Source organism: Manis javanica, chromosome 4 (assembly GCF_040802235.1).
Source record: "Manis javanica isolate MJ-LG chromosome 4, MJ_LKY, whole genome shotgun sequence".
NCBI classification, from domain to species: domain Eukaryota; kingdom Metazoa; phylum Chordata; class Mammalia; order Pholidota; family Manidae; genus Manis; species Manis javanica.
Window position 1 is genome coordinate 8,388,540 of NC_133159.1, and position 25,854 is coordinate 8,414,393.

Below are 25,854 nucleotides of genomic sequence, written 5' to 3' on the forward strand. Positions count from 1 at the left end.
CTGTGATTACATTCACTGGTTTGATCAATGGTATACGTGCATTCTGTCAAATATGATTTACTTTTAGAAATCAGGCCAAACAGCTTCCTAATAGGAGCAAACTCCTGACACAATGATTTGGACATTGTTTCCTCTGGGGCCTTGAGGAGGCAGCGAGCAGCAGAGAATGTGAGCATTCTGGAGAAACACAGCCTCTTGTTGGATGGACTTGGATACAGACCTTGCGGGCACTCTTCCACATGTTTTTCATGTAGGCATAGGTCACCTGAGGGTGAACTGTTGGCAGGGGATGGTCAAGTTGCCGAGATGGGTCAACTCCCAGGAGCAACACTAAGGTTTTATGAGCAAGAGCCTAAAAACAAGACAGATCGGTTTTTAAACAGAGCTGGACCAGAGCACCACTCCCTCTTCAGCCTCCCATCTCACCTTGTGGTGGGGGCTACTCACCAGCCTTCCACTCTTGCCACACAGGCTTGCGTACTTGAGCCAGGTCCGCATGTCCTCATGAGGGTTGACCACAAGCGACCGCACCATCAGAATCTTCTGCCAGTCCTCCACAATACGCTGGCAGCCCTGGAACATTCAGAAGCGAGGCTTAGATTGTCCTCTGCTGTATCATAACCCTCACTACCAGCAACAGCAAAAAACCCCCACCTGAAACAAAAAAGAGATACATTTGCATAATCTCATCGATGTCAGTGAAGGGCCCTGTGAATGAAATCCCTGTTAGTAACTTCTCAAAACCTGAGAAGCAATAGACTGGGGAATCTGCAGCTTGAGTCCTGGCTCTTCCCCTTACTATCTACATGACTGAACAGGTCACTTAACCTCTCTGTGATCAATCTGTAAAATGGGATAAAAATAGTACCAACTTCATAGGGGTATGGTGAGGGTTCAGTGAATTAAATTATTTAAATTTCTTTTCTGGGTTGTAAATAATGCATTTTTAACTTTACTTTTCTTGCTTTGGTCTTTGTGATTGTGTAGATGACTACCACTGACAAAGAAATTAAATTTAAAATATATCATCCAAAATTCAAAACACTAGTTAAGTGTAAAAGAAGTTCAAACAATAAAATTTTCAAATGATGATGTTTCTAAAGTTGATAACATTTATATATCTGAAGTTATTAAAGCTTAAACCTGCACTGAGACTTTTGGCTTTGCTTAGACTCTCTCTCCTTAATTTTTGTCTCAGAACAGCACCTGCATATAGAATGGGAAGTGCCTCATTCATTTACACACATTAATTCTTTTTAGTTAAAAAGAAGAGCGAATTATTCATTATCAAAGGGGCTAAGCTAATTTCAGACTGAAGAGTAAAGTGAGCTGAGAGTAAAGTAAGACTCTCCTTTTCCACCTTTGCTGGTAAGAAATCAGACTTGGAGACAAACCACCAGGGGAGATGGGTTTCTGAGATCTATCACTTCATCAGCGAATTCTATGAAACCAAAAGTGCTGTCCTCCATGAATAGAAGTCTAAAAAAGTCTAGCAACAGTGGTTGCAGGTTTATGAACGTGACAGGATGCAGTTTGAGTCTGAATAAAGAACTTAACACACAAGTAAGACTGACCTCTCAAACTGCCCCATAGGGGACACTGAGGATTTCAGTTCTAAGGACTTGACCACAAAGTGGCAGTCTTCGAGCCTACGCAGCTTATTGAATGTTTTGACAGAAAGCCATTCACGAGAGCCAAATTTCTACCACAAACTTAATGCTTTATTTTCAGGTCATGGACCGTATCTTTCCATTCCAGTAAGTGTGACAACAGTAATTTGGAAAGTTAGAAAAAGAGAAAAAAGTACAGAGTGATTGTTTTTGGTGACTTCTTGCCATCTGCTCGTTTCTCCCAGATGCTGAAATAATTTGGCCCCCTATCAGCCAAAAAGCATCTTGCTATCTCAAGGTAGGAAAGTCATGAAGGCTTAAGATAATGACAGTGTCTCAGACACAGTAAAGTCAAACATGGGTCTCCTCTTGCCAAGACTCGTTTAATTCAACCCTTTTCCAAATTGTTATTTGGATAAAGTCCCACTTGTTGAATGGCAGAAGACTGATCAGATATCTGATTTGGAAATCCTTCATCCCATTGCAGGCACTTAAAAAACAGGGGTGTGTACAAATCAAGTGGGAAATGCTTGCTTTGTGGAATTCTTTTTGGGTGTCCAACAGACAATTTTCCATCAAAACACGCAGTGGGCATTTCATAATTGCTAATAAAACATGTAAAAGAACTGCATGTGCTCATTTCAGAGCATAAACGACTGTATTCATAGGCAATGCTTTGTCCACTGCTCTTCCTTTCCAGTGGAATGTGCCCTGAGCTTCCAAGACAGGCATGCAGCCTGGAGTCCAAAGGCCTTGTCACAGCCTACTGAATGAAAAGCCCGGAAGCACGGATCTCGACTGGTCTGGAGACAGAATTGGGAATGAGGTGTGCATTGGGCTAAGAGGAAAACAGTTTAAAATTGAGGAGGTCGATTATGACAAGCAAGGGAACAGATGGCTTCTGGAGTGGTGAAGGCTTTCTCTCCTTTGCTGATGCACCTCCCTTCCTACCTCCTCAAGGAATGGAAGAACTATCCTCTCCAAGAACACCTGAGACTGCTGACTCCCAGATCTGGAATTAACAGCTAAACCAATCAGAATGTACAATGAAAACACTTGACGGAGGACTTGGAAGAGTTTCTCTAGGAGGGGAAACTTCAGTGGAAAAGAGTCTAAACAGAAATCATGGCATGACTGACCCGAGGAACTGTACACAGCAGGAGTTGGTAAATGACAACATCAGGCAGCCCCATTTAATGAGCTGGCTACAGGTGGCCCGTTAGCGGATTCAGAGCAGTGATTCTCAGCATTGGCTGCATACTGGAACCATCTGGGGAGGCTAAAAAGATTCTGATCCTGGGTCTGTCTCCAGAAATTCTGATTTATTTGGTCTTCTTTATTTGGGGTGGGTATCTGGATTTTAAAAAGCTTTCCAGGTCATTCTATTGTGCAGCTGAAGTTGAGAATCACTGATTTTGAGGTTAAGATTCTTAATGGGCTGGACATAAGTGTCACTGATTAAAAACATTTTTTTATTCCTAGAGAAGGGTAAAAAGAGGCAAATCGGTCATTCTCTTGCTGCTAAAGGCTTAGGTGAAAATCCTTTCAGTGTCAAATTGAGCCTCTGTGGGGAAACAGGAAGCATATGTTGAGCAAGAGCAGGGGTGGAAGGGTGGCAGGCTAACCTGGGCTTTCCACGAGGCTCACCTGCAGTCTCTCCCACCAGATCTGCCGGATGATCTCTCGGCGCTCAGGGACAAGTTTGTACTGGATAACCTCCTCCAGCTCAGAGAGCATGTGGCAAGAAACCATGGCCTGATGGAAGCAAATCACATTCCAACTTAGTGCTGTATGAATAATCCCAAAGCCGGGATTCATTTCAATCATTCCTTCTGGAGACAGGGTATCTGCTGAGAACACACAGGCACAGCAGTCTTCAGCAGCCTGTGAGTCCACAGTGGCCCACTAAGAAAACAGAACTGAGAGGAGCCTGTAAAATGACAATGTGCAGAATGTTTGCCGCTTACCCCATATGCCCGACTGTAGCTCTCTCCTGCCATGGCAGTTAACTCGGCATCCAGCAGGTCCCTGGCTTTGTCAATGCACTAGAAGAGAAGCAAGAGAACCCTTGAGACTGAGCTGTGGACTTGGGAGCTGAGGGGAGTGCTGTTATTTCCGGGCTTCCCAACAAGCTGTAGAAGTTAAATTCCGGTGATGAAGAGAAAACTCACCAAAGGGCAGAAACTTTTATCAGACCTGAAAGGCTAGAGAAGAATATTATCTGATTTCTCATTAAAGACAGAAATGTATGGCAACCAAAAGCTCAACATCCTAAACCCTGGGTAACAAGGGAGAGGAAACAGAATCACTGTGTTCTTGCATCTCAAGAGGACGACTTGTTGATCTACCTTCTTTCAACTTCCGCTTACTGGGCATGGTTGTGAAAACACACTGTGCAAACACTCTAATGGCTCCAGGTGATTGTTTCTGGCTTCTGAGCCTCCTGTCCTCATGAGGGAGTGCCTCTGAAGTTGGCAGAGGGATGCCCAACCCTCTCCATGTAAATGGAAGCTTTTGAGCCTGACATGGAATGCCCAATGCTCAGTTCTCACCACTTAAGTCAGAGCTCAGGGGATGGCCATAGGACTGTAGCTTGAGTCTTCCTTGTTTCATCAAATCAAACTCTGCAAGTGGAGATTTTCATTTTTTGATTGTTTAAGGTTAATTACTGTGTCCCCATCCCTTGAGTATTCATGTCATTTACCCCAGCACCTCATCTAAGACAATGTGGTGCCTTGCAGGGTAAATGTGATTACTTCAGTATCTTAGTCTGCAAGTCAGCTGAGCATTTTCAAATAAAGCTTTAGTTTTCCTAGAAGGCAATCAATGTGTGCCACCTGCACAAGAACCTTGAGACTGATCTTTGCTGTTGAGGGGGGACTGCTGCTTTGCAAATCCTCCTTAGGTGAAACATAGTTTCTTTCCTCTACAAAGAATGCTAAAGCAAGGCAGTGAAAAGCACAGCAAGGATGACCTAAGAAGCTAACTTCCAAAGCAATGTGAATGGTAACTTGCAGAACACATTTGTCCCTCTCTGAGCAGAAAGTGGCTCTGGCTGATGTGCTGGCACTCTGCTTCTGATTATTATGCTCCCCTCCCAAGCTGTTCTAATAATCTCACAGAGCCAAACACCAGAGCTGAAGTACAACAGCCCATTTTCACAGGTACTGCATAACTAGGATCTGACAGGACACGCATTACCTTTTCTTTGCAAGAATGTCTGGGTATATGTAGGTTTTTACCTGTTGTGCCAAGGAGAAGAGGTCCTGATGTAGTGCCAGCACAGCTCTATAAAATGCCCCATCGTGGGTGTCCCGAGGGATCATACAGGTGTATTCTTCCATGCTGTCCCACTGACCTACCCACACACAGGAACAGAGAGAGTACAGGAGCAAGGACATTAGGGTGGTCAGCTTGCTGGGCTACAAGCAGCATCTCAAATAGATCTTGTCATTGTCACTTGCATTTAGCTTGAGATTCAAACAAGACAAACTTGAAGCTGATGTATCTAAATCCTGCAGAGATCCTCCGTACACTGTGGAATCCCAAAGCCAATTTAACAAGCAAAGCCTCATCCGTCTTCCCAACACAGGACTCCAGTGCTGCCCTGGGGAGATCCATGAAAGATGGAGAAACCACATGCGTGCAAAGCCTGCATGTCAAGAGGGTTTAGTGCAGCACCTCATTAACCTAGAGAACTCTCTCAGGTTTCTGTAGGTGAGATGGAATAGCTTTCTCCCTACCAGTGAAGCATCTCACAGTTCAATGGTACACTGGAAATTACATTTTCCCCCAAACAATTTAAAGTGGCCATTATGCAGACAGGGGACGGGATTAGACAAATAGTTTGCCCACCCCTCTCTGGCAATACCTTTGCCTCAGGATGAAGGTGATAAATATTTTAAGAGGCTCTGTTGTAATAGAAAGATGGTCTAGGTCATAGCACAGTAGTCTCTGTATCATGGCAGGCTGGGGAAATGGCTGCAACTGGGAAGAGATATTCATTTCCCCTGATGGGGTGAACGTGAATCAAATGCCAGGTTTTCCAAGACCATCTGCAGAAAAGATATCAGCTTCATTAGCTGCAAACTGCAGGGCTGCCGATTTTACAAGGTATTTTCCTGACTTTCACTCCAGACCATCGGCTCATCCATTCTCTGCGCCTCTGGGCAAAAGCAAACAGCAAATGATGACTCCTCAGGAAGCAATTTATTTTTGAAAAATGCTCTGGATACAGCCCAGAGCCCACGAAAGGGAAGGATATAAGCTCTGTGACTCAACAGGGCTAGAGAGTGGAGGGAGGAGGTTATGTAACCTTCCTCTGGACTCCACAGGTGAAGTTTTCACCTGGAACATCCTATGGACTCTTTCCCCTCTTCCTGGAACATCTCTGAAATAAGACATTGGTAATCCTCTCAGCTGGGGCCTGATGTCAGAAATCTATACTTGTCCATGGGGATTAAAAAGAAATCTCTGCTTTAAAATACTTGAGGAGTAGGACTAAGAATGGTGAGTGTTGGACAGTAAGGAGGTGAGGAGAGAATATGAAACCACCAAAAAGTCTTTAATTGTTGGAGAAGGTGAAAGGCATACAGGGGTTTGTTATACTAGTCTCTTCACTTTTATATATATTGGGAAAGTTCTACAATAAAAGTCAAGAAATAAAAGGAGATAGCTGTCTTCTCTCTTCATTCCTGCTTGAGACAGGACATGATGGGTGGAGCTCCAGCAACAATACTGTATTATGAGGTAGACCTGAAAACAGACGCCCCATGAAAAGTCAAAATAATGGAAAGAGGCTTATGACAATGGTGCCAGAATACTAGTTTGGGAATTCCTACCTCTAGATTTCATTTATAAGAGAGAAAAATAAACCCATAACTTGTTAAAGACAAACACAGCTCACTAAATATCTCCACTGTGATGACTACTCACTGGTTTCCTCCACTGCCCCATGAAGGGCTATTTTTACCTATGCCTAACAAGTCATCAGGTAGAAAGGAGAGATGGCAAAGGCAGAAGTAGATACAGACTGGTTTACACTTGCATAGACCTGACATCTCTACCTGCAGCCACAATGCCTGACTTTTCAAATGTGAGTCCCCAGCCTCGCTCTCCTCACACGGACTGGCGTGCCTATGAGGGAAGCCTCACCTAAGCCCCAAGCAGCTGCAGCAGCCATCCGGGCCATCTTGGCTTGGGTTTCATCATTAACCAGGGTCCACTTTTCACAGCACTGCTGATGGAGCTGTCCCCTGAAGGAAGAGAATTATAGTCAGGCTAACCAAAATCACCTCCAGAACCTACTCATGTTCCTCTGTAGCCCCCAGGGTCAGCTGTGGCTACAGAGGAACAGGGTGACAGAGGCCTGCCGTGAACTGGGAGCCTTTAAATAAAAAGCACTTTTGACTGGGTCATGTAATAGACGTGATAAGCAATTTGTTGTTTTGATGGCCTGGGGCTCATAATTTGCCTGAGAATGAGCTTTATCAAAGGCAGGGACCATGTCTAACTCTATGTGATGTGAAATGTCCAAAACATCTGGCCCTCTTCATAAATACTAAATAACTTCTCTCCTGTGCCAGTGAACTCCGGGCTCTTTCCCCTTGGCAGGCCTACAGAGAAAGCAATCTGAGGAGACACATCTGGATGTTCATTCTCAGCCCAAAGCTATAGGGAGAACTGGCTCTTAAAAGTATTACATAAATGGCTACAGTCTGAAATGAAACTCAAATAAAATCAATCTGCCCAGAAGGAAGAAGTCCCCACAATGGTCACATCTATCATAAATCCAGATGCTGCTTATTCTTAGCATTTTGCACAACTGCAGTGAGTGTGAGGACTGTGAGATGTCGAGATATGAATGGTGCTCAGCAGACTCCAATACCCAGACAGCAGAACCTCCTCTAGAACAGAGATGTCCTACACCGTTAAAGCTTGCCGCCCATGCTCCACTTCTGATTGTAAGGAAACAAAACTTTTATTGTACAAACATGAGCTCCCACTTTCGTGTGCGCTTTACAGCTTGGTGAGGAGGTACCTTCATCTTTCCTGCTTTCTGAAAAAGATGCCACAGGATGTTTTAACTTGGTATTGGAAGTGCGTCAAGGAAAAAGTCCAAGAGGCCATGCTCAGAAGCCTCATGGAACATGAGCTGCACTGAACCACATGGTGACATGGGTGGGGATGAAGACACTGAATTTCAGTGCTGCAAGGATTTTGGCTGAGCTCGCTGAGAAGCTGCTGGATGACCACATTGAGGAGGACTGCTCAGGGCCACCACCCAACATTGGCATGGCGGTCACTGGCTTCACCATCTTGCTGGCACATGATTGAAAGCCAGGGACACAAGCTTTGTAACTCAATACACAACAAAGAACAAAACAAGAAAGAGGAAGTGGGCAGCCATCTTGCCCTGTGCACCTTCTGAAGCCCAGTGACAGAAGTAAGCTGAATGTCAGGGTTGGTTTCCTGCCATCATCCTCCACCACTGGGTCCTGCTGGGGGTTATCTTAGCAGAGTAGTTCTCAAGTTGTCATGTGCATCATAGTCCCCTGCAGGGCTCCTTCAAGTACAGCATTGGGTGCCATCCAAGTTCAGGAAGTCTGGATTGGGGCCTGAGAATGTACATTTCAAACAAGTTTCTGGGCAATGCTGATGCTATGGTCCAGGGGCCACAGTCTGAGAACCACTGGCTCAGAGTGTAGGAATAGCTCCTTTAGGCAGCATATTTTTTTTGAGGTTCTGCCTGGAGGGAGGGGGGAAAGCTACATGATCTCTGAACAGTCCTTCCAACCCTAGAATTCAGTTTTATAGCTGGTGGCCACAGGCAATTCAGTATCCCTCTACTCTTTTGTCAGGACTGCCCATTTCCATTCCATGGGTCAGGGGATTTAGCTTTTCATCTAGAGACAGAGGGTGAGTTCAGTATGAAACACCACAAACTGTTACGAGAGATAAAGCAGGGAGGTGCAGGTGCAGTGTCCTGGAAAAGCAGCCCCTGATGGTGGACAAAAGCACTGCCTTCGAGCTGTGGCTGTGCCCACAGCTAGCAGAACCCTGCGGTACACACCGAGGTATCAGAACCCTCTCCCGCAAAGATCAATTACAAGTAAGATTGCAGAATATATTGAGTCCTCACTTGGGCAGGGGGAGAACAAAATCTAATAAATAAAAAGCATGAGACTGTTTTTGGGGTAAACACCGGGATCTGTTTTCTGGCACCTCTCACTGCACACCAGGGAGGACTGGTACAAGGCCCATAGTCCAAGACTTCTGCTTTCCCACTAGTGCATCAGCAAAAAGCTTAGAAAGTGTTCTTGCATTTGGAACACCTAAGTGGTTGGCTGCCCATGATTTCACTCCTGAGGAATCTGTTCTCAAGAACCGGAGGCCATTTGAGGAAGAGTGTGAGGAGGGGGTTTACTTAGGTCCAGCTTGGTTGCAGGCTGGGGCTATGTGCACCCCAGGGCTGAGTTGGGGGGCTAGCACTTGTAGTTAACTTCCTGGAGGCAGATGACTATGGGGAAAGGGGTAGGTTCTTCACGCACTGGTAACCCCAGATCACTCCTGATGCCACCTCTGTGAACATCTGCCTCAGGCATGTTTAGGATATTTATTCAAAGCAAAATCAATTTAGAAATTGCACTCTAAATATAATTGACTGAATAACCTACATAAGAAACCTGCATATGATCAGAAAAAGAACTCTGCTTCTTTCATTTTTAAAAAAAATCTCTTTTAGTCTGCTGCATTCTTAAATCCCTTGGTCAGCATCACTAGCCACTTACACTTCATAGTTAATTATAAAGCTGGAACGAATCCAAGAGATCAGAGGTAGCTGGGGCCAAGTACTGCGATGTCAGGAGACCTGGCTCACTCTGTTCTTGGGAGACTCCAAGTAGGCTTTGTCAACTTGAAGGAGCCACAAAATTACATCTAAAGTCCCTCCTAATACATTCAAGTTGTCTCTACTTAACCCACCCTCGGAAAAGGGAGGTGGGGGCGGAAGGGGCCAGGAAAGGTTTCATGGAGGAGAAACAGTTCAGGTGGATCTTGAAAGATGGGGAGAATTTCAAAAAGTAGAAAAAGAAGCAGAAGAGAAGGTGGGCAATTCAGGGAACAAATGCAGAGAAAAAATTCTGTGGGGTTTGGAGAAGATCAGATAGTTTGGCCCACAGCTCAGATTATGAGGTAGAATGCACTGAGAAATGGGTTGAAGAAGTTGGTTGGAATCAAGACGTGAAAAGTTTTGATGTCAGGCTGTGACATATGTAAATTCAAGGCCTATAGGAAGACACTAAGCATTTTAAAGAACTGATTGGAGTTGAATTGAAAGAACATTTACATCTTATTTTTTTTTATCTTAATAGGATATAGTTGTATGATAACCAACTCAAAAGTAGAAATAAATTATTTTTGAAATCATGTGGCTAATTCTTGTTAACATACTTATTTGCTTTATAGATCAGCACCAGCCAAGAGAAGTTTCTACACTAACGGGAATATTCTATGTCTGCACTGTCCAATATAGTAGCCACTAGCCATATGTGGCTACTGAGTATTTGAAATGTGCCTTGTGCAACCGAAGTAATAATTTTATTTAACTAAAAAACAGCCACATCATATTTAGCACAGTGGAGTTTTAGATACCTGTTGGACATAAAAAAATCCCAACTTTAGTTGTACAGACTAATGAAGTTGATTTGGTAGGCTATGCTTCCTCAATTTACTAAGGTGGATGAATATGAAATGCTAATCATGAAAATAAATCAACACTTGAATCTCCCTAATGATGGTTAAATCAGACAAACCAATTCCAAATAATTTTACACTGTTATCTATATATGTTATCCAATGCCTATGACTAAACTCTTTGGCATTAAATTTTCATGTAACACAATTACATTATCTATTTTAGGAGTACAATAACTTTATATTAAGAAATAAAAATAGCAATGTTTGCCACAGGAATATCTGTAATAAGGCACATGCGTAGCAATGTATAGCAAGCGACTGATCTTTTTAGAAGCCTTACTTTGAGTTTTCCAATAAAATTCTTTAAACTTTCCAAGGTATAAAATTTCTAAACAAATCATGTCTATGTTAAATAGACTAAAACTTATTATTAATACAATGGACTATTATGCAGCCTTTTAAAAAAAAGAGGCCAGCATGTATAGGTACTGATAAGGAACGGCAGCCTAGACTTGTTAAATGAAAAAAATAGGCTGAACAGTACATAGTGCGCCCACGACACTGCGCATACTTGCATACACATGGCTCACCCCTACAAATCTACCCCTGGTCCCAGTGCCTGCAAATCTGGGTGGCTGGGGAACAGCAGAAGGCTTGGTTTTCACAATTCTGACAGTTTTTTACTATTGCATTTTGTGCCACATGCATACTACTTTTTCAAAAATGTAATGCTTTAAAAATAAAAAATGAATACAAGAATGTAGATTTAAAAAAAAAAGCCTTCAGGGACAGAGGTTTCATCTGCAGATTCAAATGCAAGGCAACAGGCTGCAGGATTCTGCCTCCCCAGATGGCTCCTCAGAGGCTGGTTTTAGGGGAGTCTAGGCTCTGGATTGACCTGGCCTCTGAGGAGTTCTGCATGTGTCCGCCTCACTTTCATTCCAGGATTTCCAACTACATTCCTCCTTCTCTCCACTTCCACATCTAATGGGGTCTCCAAACCCTGTCAGTGCCACTTCCTAAACATCCCTGGATCCAGCCCCTTCTCTCTACGCCCCCTGCCCTCACCCCTCTGTATCTGTACCATCATCTCTCCTATTAGGCAGCCTCTGAACTGGTCTTGCCATCTTCTCTCCAGCCTCCCTCCAATTTCATGCTCTAATTTGCTTTTATAGGGTTTTTGTAATGCAAACCCATAAACCAGGCCTCTACAAATACTTGGGAAAAAATCTCAGTAGCCCTTAAGTTAAAGTCCAAACCTGACTTGTTCTGTAAGGCCCACATGATCTGGCCCCTGCCTACCTCTCCTCCCTCAGCTTTTACCTCTTTCTACATCACACTTGAGCTTTCAGCTACACTGAACTTCCAGAACTCTGAACATACTATGCTTGTTCTGTCTCACTGGAGAGGTCCAAGTTAGACATCACTTCTTCCTGGAATTCTTCCAGAACCTTCCCAGCCTGGATTGGGGCCCCTTCTTATTTCCCACAGCCCCCTGGCCGTCCCTTTTATAACTGTATTCGCTGGGCAATACAGCATCTTGGTTGTCTGCCCTGTGAGCTCTGGGAAGACAGAAGCTATGTCCATCTTGCTCACAGCTATGTCCTTGTGGTGTGGCATACACTGGCAATAAATAAATGCTCAGTGACTACTGGTTGAAGTAATAAACTAGGGGCCTCCGAGTCTCATGCCCAAGAAAGAGTCAGAATAATCTACTCATGGGGAGGCAGTATATATAACATTTTAGCTACTTAAAACTGCAGTTAAACTATTTCATGCCTGTGGTATGCTATTCTGTTTGAACTACTTTTCAAAACTGCACTTGATGCTTGAAAACAGAATTTTTCTTCAACATCCCCCAACAGTGCCCTACACGAAGATCTAGGCAAGTGTTCTCTGTTAAGCATTACGTTGCTTCCATCTGGAATACCCTTTCCTTCTCCCCATTCTCCTCCAGCTGTCTCTCAACCTGACTGCTTCCTCCAGGAAGCCTTGCAACATCACCCTACTCCCTCTTTGGGTCTTTCAGAGTTGTCTGCTCATGCCATGGTCCCTGTCCTCTCAGGCTTCAAGAACTAGCTGTACGTGCTTGCCCCATCAATGGCACAATGAGGGAAGGCCTTGTTTCAAGGTTTTTTAACCCTTGAAGCCTGGCATAGTGCTGGGCACATAGTAAAAATTCAATAAAGGTGAAGCACCTAAAGAGGGCAGTCATTTTTCCTTTCCAAAAATCAATAAGAATAAAGAAAAGAAAAAAATCACAGTTGCAGAGTATGAATACAAGGCCTTCCTCAGTCAGTGAAGGTTGTGAGGTAGATGGCCAGGGGAGGGGCAGATCCAGGAGCACACCCAAACCTGTCCTATCCTGGAGCATTATAGAGTTTAAGTTAGGGGGGAAAAAAGAGGGAGCCTTTCTATTAAGCACTGAGACAGAACATAGAGAAAAACACCAAAGTGATCGATGGCTCCTGGGAAAATATTAAATGAAACAAAAATAAGCATCTTAGGTAAGAACTGTTTGGGAGAAACCTCTTGAATCCAAAGATCAAAGAGGTGATGTGTGCAGCCGGCATGCAACCTGCTCCTGATGCCGCTCACCATTCCCCCAAGGCCTCAAGGCAGCGCATACGGCCCAGCATCAGCTCCGGGTCATCCTTGTTGGTGTCCATTTTCTTATCATAGGCTACAAGGGCGTCCTCCCACTCATGCAGTTTCTCATACCAGGTGGCCTGGATCTCCTGCCACGTGGAGAAGAAAGAGGACAGTTGTGAGGCATGGAGAACAAGGGGGGCACATTTCCTAATCTACATACACACACTCTTTTGGAAGGGGCTGTGTTGTATGTGGGATACTTCACCTATCACAGTATGTCTGGGCTTGGGTAGAAAAGAACTTCAGAACATCTGGTGGTGATGGTGGGAATGCTAGTTCCTTGGCACATGGATGGAATGATCCTGGGACAACCTAAGAGCAGACAACAGGCCATGCTCCACCCCCATCACTTCCTGCCCAGACACAGGGTTCGCCAGAACTCCAGCATGTAGGGGTTCAAGGACAGTGGAAGTCATTTTGCACAGCAGGAAGCCCTGACAAGAGGTCCTACAACATGGCCCCAATTTAATGGAATGCTGACAGTGGGCCACATGGCAGCAACGGCAGCTGCTTTCCTGATGGAACCAGAAAGACCAGGCCACGTTGGCAGATTTGCTGGAGGAAAACAACTCACTTTTTAAAAGCTCCTGATTCTCTGCATTTCTTAATGCATTTTTAAACTTTCAGGAAATAATAATTTAAAATACAATATAACACTACCACTTAAAATTCCTTCTTCTAGAGTCTCCCATCCAGTGTTCTTTCCTGCTCAGTGCTTGGCAGCTCTACTGGTGGCCGGGGCCAAGGGAGAGATCGCTACCCGGGCAGATGGCGTGCCATGCTGAAAGGCAGTGCTGGCCATGTAAATGAGGGGTGCTGTGGTCCAGAAGCCACGGACTACAGCCCCCTAACTGATCAGCGGCCTGTTTTATGGCTCTGTCTGCCCTCCCTCTGCCCTCTACTCGGTTTGTCTTCTGGGCTTCTTCATCACCAGCTTAGTAAATGACTATTTCTCTATCAGGCCAAGGTAGTGGCTCTCCCAGGATTTCTTTAACGGCAATATGATTTCACAGTGGAATTTGTATGACATAATGCAGGGCCCACATTCGTTTTCCCCATTACCTTCCTCTCCTTTCTAATTAAAACTGATATTTGAGCAGTATACACATTAACCGTTACTCTGCTAAGCAATGAAAGGACCTTTTCTTCTTGAACTTCTGTAAAGAGGTCATTTCTATTTTAGGTTGTTAACTTGTGCCTACTTCCCTCATTTGTTTTTGGCAGTCCCAAGCCCCTGTGCTGCCCCTGCACTAATCCTGCTGCCACAACGGCCCTTTCCTCAAGTTCAGTGTGCTGAACTGAGTTTGCCAAAAGGGGCATATCTGGCTCTGTGGAAGGTAAAACTACCTAACCTTCACTTTCCCAATTTGTTAAAGAGAAAACTTAGAACACAGTGACTGTAATGACAATGTAAAATTAAAAACTCTGAAATTAAAAAATAACACTGGTACATTTCGAGTTTTGAATTTGTACATTGGGTGGAAAAAAGGGGCTAGTGACTAATGTAGGGCACATACCCAGTATGAATAAACAGGAAGTGGAGGAAGGAGCACCAGGAATGGGTTAGGTAGGGGGCAGGATATTTTGAATTGCAATAAATTGCAGAAAGTATAAGGTTTAGGCAACGCATCACACAAAATTCTAATGAGACTGCTGTTACATAAATTGTGCTGACAGAGCACAGGCTCTGCCAAGAAAAAGCAAACCACTGTCAAGCTTAATATGATTCAGCTACCTAAATATAACAAAAAATACACCATGGGTTTAGCAATAATCCTGGAGCTAATGGCAACCTCTAGAACCTGGAGATGGAGGAACTCTCATTTAAGGTTGGCACTCCAGCCACTGTGGTATAAACTATCTGTTGGCAGATCACCTGAATACCAGATGCTCGTGGAATCCGTTTTAGTCAGCACTTAATGTGATCTAAACTCTAAGGATATCAAAGGACAGGATATCTTTCCTGGGTGGACTACCTTAAGCGCCCTCTCTGCCCACTTCTTTCCCTCTGCAAACAAGGACTGTGGCAAAGATGGATGAGACAGTCCTTCCCTTCCGGAGAATGTTTTCTTAGTCTAGTCACAGATATGTGCTCAAGATCACAAAATATTACCCGACAAGTTTCACTAGCCCTTGCGTGAGACAAAAAGCCTGTGAAACAGCCACATTTTCTTCAGTGTAACATATGGGGCTCTTGATTAAGGCAAACCAGAGTAACTGACCTCCATAATAAAAGGTTTCTCATCAAATATATGGATCCAGGATTTCTTGACCTTCCAGAAAGTCAATGTTAAGTTGATTAAATTAATGCTTTATAGACAGTTAGGAAGTTACCGAAGTACCCTCCCAGGACCACAAAGAGTAACAGACACATTTTAATATTGGTAGGACAGAGATGGCAGGAGAGAAGAAGCTGTATAAGCAATAATGAAATGGAACACTCCCTTGATATCAGGTAAAAAATATTTTTTTTCTGGAGAATTGGTCATGGTTTGCTCTGAAGTACACACACAGTGTTAACTGTAGGCTAGCTGCCACAGACTAAACAAAGATAATTCAGGTCAGGGTTAAACACCTGGGCTCTCATGCAAGACTTCCTGGGTTCAAACTGTGGTTCTGACATTTATTCAGCTTAGGTGAGGCTATTATCGTCTTGGGACCACAGTCCTCTCATCTGTAGAGTGGGATAATGATAGCACCTATTCATAGGGCTGTTGTGAGGACTGAATTAGATGAAGTATATAAAGCACTTAGCAAAGGGCTAGGCTTATGCTAAGAGTTTGATAAATATCAGTTAACATTTGTGAAAGTCCCTCAGTTTATTAGAATCTGTCCTCAAGATCTGTGTTCACTTCTATATACTCCATATAGCCATGTCTCCTTCATGCTTGAGATATTGGTAAGTCAGCATGAGACTGTTACCAATTGGGAAAAAAATACAAAACGAAAGCAACTCTCTCAAGGTTGTGGCCGAATGCCCCCTAACCAGGACTCCACATCCTGTTTTTCTAAAAGGAATGAGGCACTTACCAGCTCTCCGAAGTGTTTCATGGCATATTCTAACACCCCGGCAGCTGCTTCTGGCTGCTGTAGCTTATTATTAATGCTGGGAAAACAAAAGAAAGACGTGGTTATACTCAACATGTCAGAGGGTGGGACGCATGGGGGTCATTTGTGAGCAGATGGCTCACCAGGACACTGGGGACAATGTCTTGCAGATGTAGAAAGAGCACACCAATTATCTTTTACCACCCAGCAAGCTCAGCTGGAATGATTTCATCTGAGAAGTGATTTCATCTTGGTTCCATACTCCTAATATTGAGGGGGTAACACCTGGGAGACAGGAAGCCTTGTTTGCTCTGGGGCCCTCTCACCAACCAGCCCATGACTGGTTTCCTCTCAGATATTCAAGTCAGGCTGCACATGCCTGTTTTTCAAAAACCAGAGTCCCTGGATCCAAAACTTCCCTGTAGTAGAGCATAATCAGATGAGGTCCCTCTGAGCTTTTAACTCTTACTTCCTCCAAACAGCTGCCTTCAGTAATAAGAACAATTAAAATAAATAAAAATCACCAGGCTCTATAGGTAACACAGAAGTGGCATTGAGGCTGAATCATCTACTTCGTTGACAGAGAACACCGGGCAGTGAGGTTGTGCAGCATCTTAAATGCCCCCTTCAGACCTGGACGCCTCCTTAGCCCCTCTTCAAGGACCACGCTCTCCCTCTGGAGCAGGCTGTGAAGGGATCACAGCCAGAGTTACCTGCCTGGTGTCTCTGGTGCAGAGATGCTTTTCACTAACACACCACTTTGCTGATGTCATCTGCGGGAAGTTTGCGGCCATTTGGGACTGGAGGACTGACTGTAACTGTACTGCAGCAGCTAGACAGTAACACTGGAAAGCCTGGGGCCTGGAGTCCGTAAGTCAGACAGGCTGCAAAGAGGTCCCGCAAGTAGGAGAGCCACAGGGCTTAGACCTTCGTTCTAACAGGAATGTTATATAAAAGAGTAAACAGCAACTAACCCAACCCTGAACATAGGCTTGAGTTTCAGTGGAAGGAAGAGGGAGGGAGTAGGCCTGCAAAAGTCACAGGGTAACAATGATTTTATCTGTTCAAGGGTAGTGAGCAGAATGTGACAGACCAGCTTGGGAGTCTAGATTGGTTTAACAAGCAAGGATCCAGTTTATTGCCCTGAGTACAAACTGTCTACTTGACTAGAATTATTTTTTAAGTGATTTTGGGAAATTCCAGGACTTGGGTTCCATCTGGTAACATGGCAAGAGATTGCTGTTATAAATATTTTTAAACATTCAGATTCCATCATATTCCTTTCAATAAAACTGAGAGCGAACTGCCCCAAAAGCTGATGAACTAGAGAAGTTAACATTTGTGAAAGTAATAATCTAATGCCTCATGTTTATAAAAAGCACATTTCAAATAATCTTTCCAACCCATGACTCCTCTGACCTCACACATTCCTAAGAGATGGGAAGGGAAAGGTAATATCAGCCTGGTTTTACTCCTGGGGAAATTAAGGCCTGTGAAGGCAATGATTTTCACCAACGCCCACAATGAATGGGGACAGTTCCCATGTGATCTGAAGCCATCTTACGTCTCTTCTTTGCTAAGGCGAGGTGGAGGGGGACGGTGAGGCAGCTTTGCATTTGGAATCAGACTTGTGTTTACATTTCAGGAGGTCCGGTTCTGCTATTTTAAGCTGTTTGACCATAAGCAAATCACCTTTTCTGTTTTAAATTCCTCATCTACATAATGGGCTAATGCTACCTCCTTCACAGGGTTTTTCAGGGACTTAAATGAAATAATGGGTAAGAAATACCTAACCAGCTCCTTATAAATGCTTCTTCCTTCATCTATTTTCGTCCAGGGATAAAAGTTGCTATTAAGAGTTATATCCCTGTGTAAAGAAAGAAGGCACACCTAAGGTTAAGATGGGAGCCAGCACTGAGAAGTCATCGATGCAAGTTCCAAACTCATCCTGAAGAGCACTATCTGAGTGGGTCCAGGTTCCAGGCCCTGCCAACAAGGTGAAAGTCACGGGACAGACGTTCCTCTCCTTTATTTATAGGAGTAGACAGGTGACCTCATGAATGATTTACTAGGCAGGCCCACTGGTGTTCCTCTGCTGGTTTTAAGCAAAGCAATGAGCTGGAAGGTTCTCCAGAAGTTATCTGCTGCAGGATTCAGTAATGTTTTTAATTTCAAAGTGAAGTTATAACATCATGGTTTCCTTTAGGAAGCCCTATATGAGTTTTTCCAGCTTACTAACTAGGAGAAGCTCACATGCTGGGTGAACACTATTACTAATAATACCACTGAGTACAGATGTGTGGTTATCTAGTTCCTTAAACCTGAATAAAGACTTTGGAAGCCTAAGACAGGACAAGAGAAAGCCGTATATATATTATGATGTATTACAGTCAAATATATAATATACCACATATAAATATATATAATTATATATTCTTAATGTGATCCAAATGTCGATTATTGGGATGGCTGTGGTAGGAATATAAACTGTTCTGATGAGGAGGATAGGTGTTTTTTGCCTGAACCAAAAGAATCAGACATAAAAATCCAGGAGCTCTAATAAATATCTCCCCATCTTGTGTTCTGGAACATGTCTATTTTCAAGCACAGACTACAAACACTCCTGAAGGTTGCCCCACTTGGGATAAAGCAACACACAAAAAAGCAAAATACTCTTCCCACCCCACTCTCCCACTTGCCATACATTAAAAGGAGGCATACAACAAACCGATCAAAATCAGGAAGTAGTGCCTAGGAACCTCAGACGAGAAATACAAAATTTACCTTCATATTGCTACGGCTTTGATCTACCTCCTCTAAGGCCAGACCGACATAGCTCTGTAATTAAAAAAGAAAACTCATCATCTGGGCCCAACTCCTTTAAGAGAAAGTCCAAATGCACCTAAGTGTGGGAAGTGGGTGAGGGGGCAGACAAAGCTCAGTGGGAAGGAAGGAGAGGAGCTGGGCTCACGGGGCACTGCCAGGCCTTTAGCAACTGCCAAGAAAATAGGGGTGTACCTTGAAATTCATGACAAGCTTGTCCAGGAGTATGGTCAACAATGAAAAATGATAGCTTTAACTGGACTAAATGTACTGATGACGAGTGAGTGGGATCAGTCTGAGAAGGGGTCCCTTTCAAATCTTAAATTCTTATTCTCTGATTTGAGGACCTTAAGGAAAGGAGATTGTACACACCTACTTTCAATCATTCAGAAAGTAGAGATTTTAAGCTAACCAGCTGCTATCACCCTGTTTGTTCTTTCCTCCTCCTGTTTTCATCTTACTCTCCTACAGAGCTTTCTCCCTAAGCTACCTCTCTCTCATCTTTCCTTCCATGGAGTCTCTCATGCATGCCTACAAAGCTGCTGGAAAATGCAACCACTGGTGGGGAGGTCCTGGAGAGGTAAGTGAATAAAACCCTTGGTGAGTAAGCATCTGTCATCCTATTTAAGGCCTTACCTTTTTCTTCCTCCACAACTGCTGGCACTCTATTATGGGAGGGAAGGTATTAAAACAACAAAAAGATACCTAAATTTATTAAGAGCTTACTATATGAACCAGGCACTGTGCTTACTGCTTTTATGTGTTACCTAAACCCTGTGAAGTATTCACTATTATTAATATTCCCACTTAACATATGAAGAAATTGTGGCCCAGTAGGTCACAGGCTATAGGATGTAGGTCCTTTCCCTTAAGACTTGTCTCGTTTTACTGACAGGATACTGTGACGAGTGCTGCAATGGAGGGGCAGTGTCTTAGCCTTCTATTCTCAGCATCAGCAGGCACCCAGGAAATACTTGTAAGACAAATGAATGAGAGCACTGGATGGGATGTTTCAATTAGCTAACTCGTTCTCTATATATATGCCACGCAGGAGAAAGGAGCCCTACCACACCTTCATTAACTTCTTCACTGTCACCATGGCTAACTCTCCCTTCTGGCCTCTAAGCTCCCACCCTCCTATTTATTTCCCTTCAGAAGCTTCCCAACCCAAGTCAGCCATGCTGCCACAGCAGGCTGTTCCAAGGCAGCTTTGTGTGAGGCTGTTGGGCTCATAAACAGAGCCCAGATGCAAAGTGTAGGATAAATAAGCCCCTATGGAAATTCAATAGTTCCCAGCTACCCAGTCCCAGTCTCCTGCCTACTTGGGTGACACAAAGCTGTCACCCTGAAATATTCTCCCTTTAAATTCAGATGTGGCTTTATGACATGAAGGGAGAGATTGTATGTTTGGCTCATGTGAAGAAATCACCTTTGCTCAAAAGCCCCCTGAATAAGTAGCTCTTGTTTCATGGGGCAGTTGGGAGTTTTCTGCAGGTCATTCGGTGAATGCTCCCTTACGTGCCCCTGGTCTTTTTCTATTAAAGCTGGAGGCTTATTAAACAGTGAACTATTCTTAAACCTCTGCCCAACAACAGAGTAGTGCTTAACGACACAAACGAGAGCCCACTGACACTGGTCAGGTTAAAGAGATCTGACAACTTGTAAACAAGTTTAGAGACAGAAGCTTAGAGCAACGAGTGTGCAAGAATGATAGGTTGACCATATTTCCTATCTCCTCTTGATGGGCACTGAAGCCAGAAAGAAAAGAGAGCTGCATTGTGTGAACTCTGTTAGCTGGCAGATACCCTCTGCTGTCTTAACATGAGTGTAGAATGTAATTTGTATTCTATCTCATTTTCCAGTAAGAACGTCAGTTGAGACCTTATACAGCTGTAAATCTATACAGCAAACAGAAACTGCCTATCCATGTAATAAAGCCCAGAGCCCGCAAATGAAGCTGGTGTTAGAAGGAAAAATGAGACAGACAGGAAAACAGTGGATCTGGACACCAAGTGGGAAAGAGGCAATTATGCAGACACATTCGCTTTCATTCATTCCCCACCTCCCCTCCCCAAGATTGAATATTTATTAAAGGAAGCTGAGTTAAAGAGCTCGACACTGGGAAAATTCTTGCCAATTGAGGGGAACATTTTCTAGAGTTGAGCGGAATTAACAAATAAGGATAAGAAATTGCCTCAATGCCTTCTATTCAAAACAGATTACACCAAGCATCTTTTCTCCCAACTATCTGAAAATTTCTCTCCAGGAGTAGGGGAGCGGAGTAAGCGAGTCAGATGTGAAGGAGCTTCCCGTTGCCTTGGCAGGTTTCCTGCTGAGAGATGGCAAGAAGCTAGTGCTGGGAGCGAGGCTGGCCTACTTCTCCACGACTTTCCCTTTGGAGCTTTCTTCAGTGCATTTCATGGACAGGTGGTGACCACCTTCCCTGAGGATTAGATTGACAGAACAGGTCGGTCATTAATTGCTCAAGGTCTCAATGCTGACCCATATCAAAGCAGTAAGAGGATCTCTGGCTTGGCATCCAAATGCCACGAAGAATTCTCAAGAATTCTGTTGTTTCCTAAAGGGCTTCCTAAGTCATTGATCCATGGGATTCTGGACTGATGTCAAATCCAAAGTAATTTAGCGTGGTGATTCCTTCTTACAGGGCTCATTGGTTACTGACCTCATCTCTCAGCTGTGGTGCCTTGGTGACCTTCAGGCTTATGAGCCAAGTGATGCAGGACTATTCAACACAAAGCCTGAGCCTGCTGGACAGTCAAATGAGAAACATCTGCAGTCACATCTGGGGGACCACTTGGGCTTTCCTAGTGCTACCATCAGGAATTCATGAGAACATTATGCATTGCTTCCCAAATGGCTTTGGGCTCTCTTTCTCCTGTCAACTTCTAGTGTAGACCACAGTCTGTTTTATTTGGTTCCCTGTCAAGTAAGAATTCTCTGAATTCCCTGATGCTAGGCTGGTGACACATGCAATATAGCTGACCAGGGACCTTGGCAGGTCTAACTAAGGTGCTCTTGACCAGCCCAGATAAAGCTGATCAAAAGCTGGATACTGCTTCGAGTCCTTATCACCAACCCAAGCAGTCTTCCCTGTTTCTCTTATAATGTAGTTGCCTCAGGTCATCCCCTGGAGCTGTTACCTTGAGACTCTGGGAGCAGCAGAACACCCTGGGGAACTTGAGGAAGTGATCATCTCTTTTTGGACAGGGTAATTTAAAATCAAAAGGATGGCAGTGAAGACAGAAGGCAATGTGAGAACATCTTGAAGTATGACATGGAGAAAGGTTGTGAGGAACATTTTAAACCTAGGCAGTAGGGAAAGTGAAGGGAGACTGCTGGGCCTTCATTACCCATTTAAAGCCAGAGTTAGGTGAGGAAAACAGCATCCTGGGGAATGTCAGGGTTAAATGTTCCCTTCTTGGTTCAGGAACTCAGGAAAAGTAACTTTACTCCTTTTCTACATATTCAGAAAAAGAAGGCTGGCTCATTAGGAGGCTTTAAAGCTGGACCATCTGGTTTACTTGGAGCTGCTGGGGACTTAAGGCACCAAGATAAAAAAGATCTGTACAAGAAAGGTGGCTTGCCTTGGACAATTAAATGGACAATCCAAATGGGCTCCTGACCTCTCAGTACAGAGTGGCTCAAGGATAAAGAGCTCTTACTTAGTCTTCACTCCTTCCTTTGGTCACAGTTTAAACAGTATGCCTGTCACAATACCTGGAGGGCACTCTTGATCAGTATGTGGGAAAGTGGGAGCCCTTAAGAAAAAAATAATGATGAGGGCTGGGAAGATTAGAGAAAGGGCAGACAAAAAGATCCCATCTTCGGAGACAGGATTAAAGATGGCAGCGTGAAAGTTAGTTAGCAGTTTAAAACCTATACATGCTTAAGGTACCCTACAAGAAGATATGTCAAAGAAATAATCAATCCTCCTATGTTTTCTTCCATATGCTACCTCTATAGCTTTTCTTCTTCCTTTCTAATACAACCCTTAAATAGAATTCGTGCCTCATATCGAATTTACCGAGCATCATAATTCCTCCAGGTGGTAAAGATACCTCGAGACAAGTGCTGGGCATAGAAGCCACAGGGCATAAATCTGCAAAGAAGTAAAAAGCTAACCTTTTCAAACAATATGGCTTCTCTCTCACTTACCAACTTTACATTTCCCTGTATGGCCCCGGAAGATGACTGGTTAGCCAGAGACGGGTAAGATTCCTCAAGGGAGGAACAACCTAAGACAGGCACAGTCGCAGGGGGGCCATCAGGTGAGAAATCGGGGTACAACAGTGGTGAAGCTTAGAACCTCACCCCCCCCTGTTTTGAGAGAAAGCTTCTGCATCCGTGGATGTTTTATTGCCCTTGTCTAGCTCGGATTAGCACATAGTCTACAGGCACACACATGATCATCTACAATTGCTCTCTTACAACACTAAACTATGTTTTCTACCTTTATCTTGCATCTACCTACCACTTCAGCATTTTATTAAAAATAAAAATAATAATAATAATAAAGGGAGAAATGTGGGATCCACATATAAATCAAATATAAAAATCAAACAAATATTCATATTTGACCTGATTGTTTATAGTTCATAATGCGTGATCAAAACCGAAAGTTCCTGTGATGACTGCCCTTGCACTGTTCACCATGTAAGAACTTATTCACTAAGTAAGAATTCGTTCACCATGTAAGAACTTGTTCATTATGCTTCAGAAGATTGGAGACTGACGAGAATTAGGCTTGAGATGGATTAATGATTGTGCATTGAGCACTGACCCCTCTATACAGAATTTTATTGTTGTTAACAACCATTTGATCAATAAATATGAGAGATGCCCTCTCAAAAAAAAAAAAAAAAAAGATGGCAGCATGAGAGCAGAGACAGATGCCTCCTCCCAAAACCACATATAATATAAAAATATAGTTAATACAACTAATCCTGAAAGAGCAACAGGAAAGAAGGCTGCGCCAGACTGCATACACTTGGAGAAAAGAAGAGATCTCATGGAACAGGGTAATATAACAAACCGGTGATCTAGCAGGATCCAACCCCTTCCCCCACCCCAGCTAACTGGTTGGAGGAAGAGAAAGGGAGCGGGGAGGGGGTGGAGGCCTAGGACTGCTCAACACCCAGTCCTGGAGATCTGCTCTGGGAGCATGAACCTACATTGCATGGTGCTCTGGAGATTAGTAGGGTTGGAAAGTTAAGACAGGCAGATTACTTGGAGAGACTGAGATTCCAGCCACATGTGGAAAACAGTGATCCACATCTGGCTGCTCTGGGACAAAAGAAAGGCGGGCAGTCTGAGAGACTTCCTAACAGTGAGAGGGCTGCTAAAGGGGCAAGGATTGCACAGAGCTTGCTGCTCAGGAGAAAGGACAGGTGGACAAAATTGTCCGAGCGCAATCTGCCCAGCTGGTTGGGAACTTTTAGGAGCTTCAGGCGCTCCATACCCCTAGCTGGCTATGCAGCTCCGAGGCCCTCCACTGTGATACACACCCTGCTGCACCTTTCTCCTGGCCGGCTGACACCAGCTCGCAAAACGGAAGCCTCTGCCCTGGCATCAGGTGAGCCAGAGGGAGGCCCCAACATATACCAGCTACAAATGCAAAGTATAGAGGCTTACACCAGAGCTCGGCCCATAGTTATGGCAGTGAAGACAGGCACAGCAGCAGAGAACTAGGAAACAAGCTCTTTCCTCTGCCCAGGCACCAGGGCCGCTCTCCGATGACCCCTGACATTGCTCCAGGGCTGAGCAGCTCCAGAGAGTAGAGCATCTGGGCACTAGAGGACACCACATACAAAAATGAAATGTCAAAGGAACCTGGTTCAAATGAAAATCCCACAAACATCAGAAAAAGGGCCAAGTGAAACTGAATTCATCAATCTTCCTGAAAGATATTTCAAAATAAAAATCATAAACACACTCAAGGAGGTACAGAAAAATATTCAAGAATTCAGGGACGAATTCAGAACTGAGATTCAATCATTAAGGAATTTAATATCTGAGATGAAACATACAATAGAGGGGTTTAAAATCAGATTAGATGTAATAGAGGAGACAGTAAATGAACTAGAAATTAGAGAAGAGGAATACAAAGCTGAGGCACAGAGAGAAAAACATATCTCTAGGAATGAAAGAATATTGAGAGAACTGTGTGACCAAACCAAATGAACAATACTCGCATTTTAGGGGTACCAAAAGAAGAACAGAGAGAAAAAGGGATAGAAGATGTCTTTGAGGAGGTAATTGCTGAAAACCTCCCCAATCTGGGAAAGGAGATAGTCTCTCAGGCGATGGAGTTGCACAGATCTTCCAACACAAGGGACCCAAGGAAGACAACATCAAGACATACAATAATTAAAATGGCAAAGATCAAGGATAAGGACAGACTATTAAAAGCAGCCAGAGAGAGAAATAAGATCATGTATAAAGGAAACCCCATCAGGCTATCATCAGACTTCTCAGCAGAAACCTTACAGGCCAAAAGGGAGTGGCATGATATATTTAATGCAATGAAGCAGGAGGGCCTCGAACCAAGAATACTTTATCTGGCAAGATTATCATTTAAATTTGAAGGAGGGATTAATCAATTTCCAGAGAAGCAAAAGCTAAGAGAATTTACCTTCCACAAAACATCTCTACAGTGTATTTTGGAGGGACTGCTATAGACAGAAGTGTTCCTAAGGTTTAACAGCTGTCACCAGAGGCAATAAAACCACAATAAAGTAGAAGAGTTAATTACTAAGCAAATGCAAAATTAAATCAACTACCTCCAAAGTCAATCAAGGGATAGACAAAGAGTACAGAATCTGATAGCTAATATATAAAGAATGGAGGAGGAAGAAAAAGGAGGAGAAAAAAAGAACCTTTAGATTGGGTTTGTAATAGCATACTAAGTAAGTTAAGTTAGACTGTTAGATAGTAAGGAAGTTCACCTTGAACCTTTGGTAACCACGAATCTAAAGCCTGCAATGGCAATAAGTACATACCTATC

General features: G+C 43.7%; 1 protein-coding gene across 5 annotated transcripts in view; it reads right to left on the reverse strand.

Moving 5' to 3' along the window:
- Positions 1 to 25,854, reverse strand: part of MTOR (mechanistic target of rapamycin kinase) — a 133,187-nt gene that overhangs the window by 24,754 nt on the left and 82,579 nt on the right. For 4 of the 5 annotated variants that reach the window (XR_005056362.2, XM_036999744.2, XM_036999742.2 and 1 more), the window contains exons 29-36: positions 15,990 to 16,065; positions 12,906 to 13,045; positions 6,765 to 6,865; positions 4,853 to 4,968; positions 3,578 to 3,655; positions 3,258 to 3,365; positions 448 to 573; positions 221 to 352 (exon numbers count right to left, since the gene is read on the reverse strand). Coding sequence is in view for 4 of the 5 variants with exons in the window: in XM_036999744.2 (XP_036855639.1) it covers positions 221 to 352; positions 448 to 573; positions 3,258 to 3,365; positions 3,578 to 3,655; positions 4,853 to 4,968; positions 6,765 to 6,865; positions 12,906 to 13,045; positions 15,990 to 16,065 (877 nt within the window). In the remaining variant the exon portion in view is untranslated. The remainder of the gene's footprint in view (positions 1 to 220; positions 353 to 447; positions 574 to 3,257; positions 3,366 to 3,577; positions 3,656 to 4,852; positions 4,969 to 6,764; positions 6,866 to 12,905; positions 13,046 to 15,989; positions 16,066 to 25,854) is intronic. The other variant, XM_036999745.2, reaches the window with a different exon arrangement.